The sequence below is a fragment of the Chrysochloris asiatica genome, unplaced genomic scaffold (assembly GCF_000296735.1).
Source record: "Chrysochloris asiatica unplaced genomic scaffold, ChrAsi1.0 scaffold00014, whole genome shotgun sequence".
Lineage (NCBI taxonomy): Eukaryota > Metazoa > Chordata > Mammalia > Afrosoricida > Chrysochloridae > Chrysochloris > Chrysochloris asiatica.
Window position 1 is genome coordinate 23,641,586 of NW_006408532.1, and position 3,983 is coordinate 23,645,568.

At 40.1% G+C, this 3,983-nt stretch overlaps 1 protein-coding gene across 1 annotated transcript in view; it reads right to left on the bottom strand.

The window, feature by feature from the left end:
- Positions 1-3,983, bottom strand: part of PRUNE2 (prune homolog 2 (Drosophila)) — a 308,961-nt gene that overhangs the window by 25,490 nt on the left and 279,488 nt on the right. Inside the window, exon 13 of the mRNA XM_006835009.1 lies at positions 196-369. Within this exon, the coding sequence (XP_006835072.1) occupies positions 196-369 (174 nt within the window). The remainder of the gene's footprint in view (positions 1-195; positions 370-3,983) is intronic.

The following is a 3,983-nucleotide window of genomic DNA, read 5'->3' on the forward strand; positions in this document are numbered from 1 at the left end:
CTTAGCCCTACGGAAACCCTATACAGGGTGACTGAGTCAAAACGGACTCAATGCCACTTAGGCAACAACAGTCTCCACAAACATTGCTCATGAATAAGAGCTTTGGGACATCATGCTACAAAGGACACTAGATTTGTTTTCTAATAAATAGACTATGGTCACCCCATTCCCAGGATTTGCACAAATCTTGACTACCTCCATGAGAAATGACTCTCCTGTAGGGCTCGATGACCTTCATGTCAATCCGCTGCTCTTGTTCTCCAATCACCACTGTCCTCCACAATCGGTTGTCCTCCCTCTCCTCTTCTGCTGTATATTCTGGTATAGACTCTGACTCTTGACCAGAATCCTTGTTGTTGGTGGGATCTTCTGGAAAAGAAGCACAGAGCAGGGATGTGCTGGGTTGTAAACTACTTCCTGGCAGAGGCAACCTCAAAGAACAATCAGTTTTGTAAAGCTTAGCAACATCAGACCACATAGGAGACACTCAGCGACGTCTTATTTGTTGACTAATTGAAATCATAAGAAATGGTCAAGATCCTTCTAGTGCAGGGATAGAAGGATCTTCTGCTGTCTGTCTAATCGGGTACATACAGGCTGGTACCAACTCATCATTAATGATGCAGATAACAGACTGCAGTCTTTCTAATGGGGTGAAAGGCTATTAATAAGGCTCACATTGACTCTTGTCCAATCATGAGTGTTCAGTCTTTTGGAAGTCCTCAGCTTGGTGTCTTGAGGATGCTGCCTGACACCTGACTAAAACTCTTGCAACATGTTGAACACATTTCCCTATTGGAAACACATCTGGACGTAAGTTTGCTATTACTTCCTATGGATTCTGTTCCAAACAATGCTACAGAAAGATTTTACATTAAGTAAGAATCAAGTGAGTTTGTAGATCAGTGCTCCAAGTCCAAAAATTCACAACTCCTAAATTTCTAGGTAAATAAGGCCTCCAGGTGTGGTACTGTAGGATCAGCACTGGACTGGGAACCATAAGTTTGGCTGTTCAAACCCATCAGCCACTCCTCAGGAAACCTATATAGGGTCGCTATGAGTCAGAATCCACTTGACAGTACTTAACAACAACAACAAAGGCAATAAAAAAGTCTTCTGAATGAACATTTTGTGAGGAGAAATTTACTCTCAACCCCTGTGCACCCCCTCAAAAGTGTTCAAGTTAAGATTTTAAAAAATAATATGTAGCAATTGTTCCCCTTTCTACTAACAGAATGACAAGTTTAAATAATTTGAAGAAAAGACTACAACCTTCAAAATAAGGTTATGATATATTACCATTCTTATTTTGTTACTCAAGGGAAAGAACATTTGAATTTACACTGTAACTTAACTTCTGCGTATTCCTCTTATGATAATTTTGTTAATAACAATAAAAACTAGTTACCATTGAGTAGTCTTCAACTCATGAGAGACCCCATGTGTGTCAGAGTAGAACCGTGCTCTATCGGTTTTCTTTTTAAGGTTTTTATTGTGGATTGAGTGAAAGTTTACAGGGCAGATCATCAGTTTCATATCCAACAAATCATACACCATGTTTCATTACAATGATTATTATCCCCTCCATGTTCCATCAGTTAACAGTATTTCTCTCTATTCACGTTAGCTCTTTTTTTTTTAAAACACTCAGACATATATAATAATTTACACCACCAAAGGGCACATTCTGCAAGTCTGCCTCCTGGCCACCAGCTTTTAGTCCCTCTTGTCCCCTGAATCTAGAGTCCTCAGCTGTTCCATCACTCCATGTCCCCATCTCTGCCTTCATCTCTGGTATTGCTGCTTCTCTGGATAAGGTCTCACATTCCGCTGTGCTCTTCTCCTTTGATGGTCTTAGGGTCCTTTGTTTCTGGACTGTAAGATTAACTACTCCCCCATTTTTTGTTACAAAACTTCTACCTTTACAATTGTGACAGTCTCAATTAGTCATGGTAACAATTACTCACTGTTGAATCATAATAATCTTATCCCCTTCTCTTTTCACCTGACCCATCTAGACAAGATGAAAACTATTCAGTGGGGACTCTATCTTCCCCCACACACTATTAAACCGAACTCCTCCTTGAAAACTTGTAAGCCAGTCACTTTGTGCCTTTATCGCTCCCTCATTTTAGGTAGCCAATGTCTAAGTTGCCAGTCCCTATCTACCCTGTGTACAGAGAAGACAGCATTGATATTTGATGTGAGGACTCCTTCACTCTCTGTTAGATTTACTACCTCCATGAGTACAGGTCAAGTTTATCAAATTGTAGCAATTTACCTTTATTTCCTTTATCAAAAATTGTTTTGTTCTTTTATTTATTTATTTATTTATTTATATGTCTTCCTGTAGTCAAATTCTGATTATCAAGCCATCAAGGCTAGGTCAAATAGGTACTATCTGTAAGTTTTGGTGTTCTTGTGTGCCTCCTCTCACTCTATATCAGCTGGATGCTTCACTCTCAGCTATAGGCCTCTGTAGCTATGTCCTTGTCCGTAGGTTCAGTTGTGCCCAGATCTTACCACACTTTGGACCAACCAGCCTTTCTTTTCTCTCTCTCATCTCCAGGTCAACGGGAGTCTCCATCAGTTTTCAGTGGCTGAATTTTCGAAAGTACCTTGTCGGACCTTTCGTCCAGGGCAACTCAAGGGTGGACTTGAACTTTCAATCTTTCAGTTAGCAGCTGAGCACATTGTGTTACTTGTTCACTCCACCTTGGGACTTCGATAATATAATAGCAACAATCTATTCAATATCTACCACATACCAAGTATAGTTGTTGTTGTTGTTAAGTGCCCTTGAGTCGGTTCTGACTCATAGCAACCCTGTATAGGGTTTCCAAGGAGTGGCTGGTGAATTTGAACCACTGACTTTGTGGATCAAACCGACATTGCAGTCGAGTGCCTTTCCGTCAGTGGTGGTAGTGGTGGTGGTGTGCTGTGGAGTAGCAGGTACTTTACAGATATTGTTGTTGTTGCTAAGTGCTGTCCCAGTTGGTTCTGACTCATAGCGACCCTATGACCTAGATATTAGAAGTCCATTGCTTATCCTACAGTACCACATCAGGGCCCCATAATGGACATTGTTGTTAAGAGCTGTCAAGTGGATTCTGACTTTTAGTGACCCTGTATGGGATTTCTGAGGTGGATTCGAACTACCAACCTTGCAGTTCAAACTAACCTTGCAGTCCAGTGTATCATCCTGTAGTACCACATCTCTGGAAAATTAAGTAGCTTGCTTCAAATTACAAAGTTAGTAAGAGAATCTAGTCAAATCCCTTACTTTTTACACTTTTGTACCTTGCATATTAGAGTCCTGGTGTAAGATAAGCACTGGACTGCTAACCACAAGGTTGATGGTTCAAACTCATCAGCAGCTCTTCAGAAACCTTATACAGGGTAGTTATGAATTGGAACAAACTCAATGGTACTAACAACAACAAAAAACAACCCATCAATGAAAGAATGGATAAAGAAATTTTGGTAAATATACACAATGGAATACTATGCAACCTTTAAGAATAATGATAAACCTGTAAAACACCTTATAACATGGGTGAACTTTGAGTACACTATGCTGAGTGAAATCAGTCAATCACAAAAAGGCCATTACTGTAAAAGCTTAAGAAAATATTTTCATACCAAAAGAAACATTCTTTAATGGTTGCCAGGTAAGGAGGGGAAAGAAATTCACAGGTTAGGGGGTAGACACATGTTAGATTGGGTGACAGGGAGGCAGATGGATAATGATAATAAGGGAAGACTTATCAAACATGAGGGGCACTAAAGGCATGAAATGGCTGACTTCCAAGCTTTCATGAGTGCACTTAGTTTCAGAATGAGGGGAGTAAGGTAGACTCCCCACTGAATAGTTTTCCTCTTTCCATATGGATCTGGTGAAAGAGTATGGGAGATGATGGTGATAGGATTATATGATTATAACTGTAATTGTTAGCAAGATTAAGTACAGTGATCACAACTGT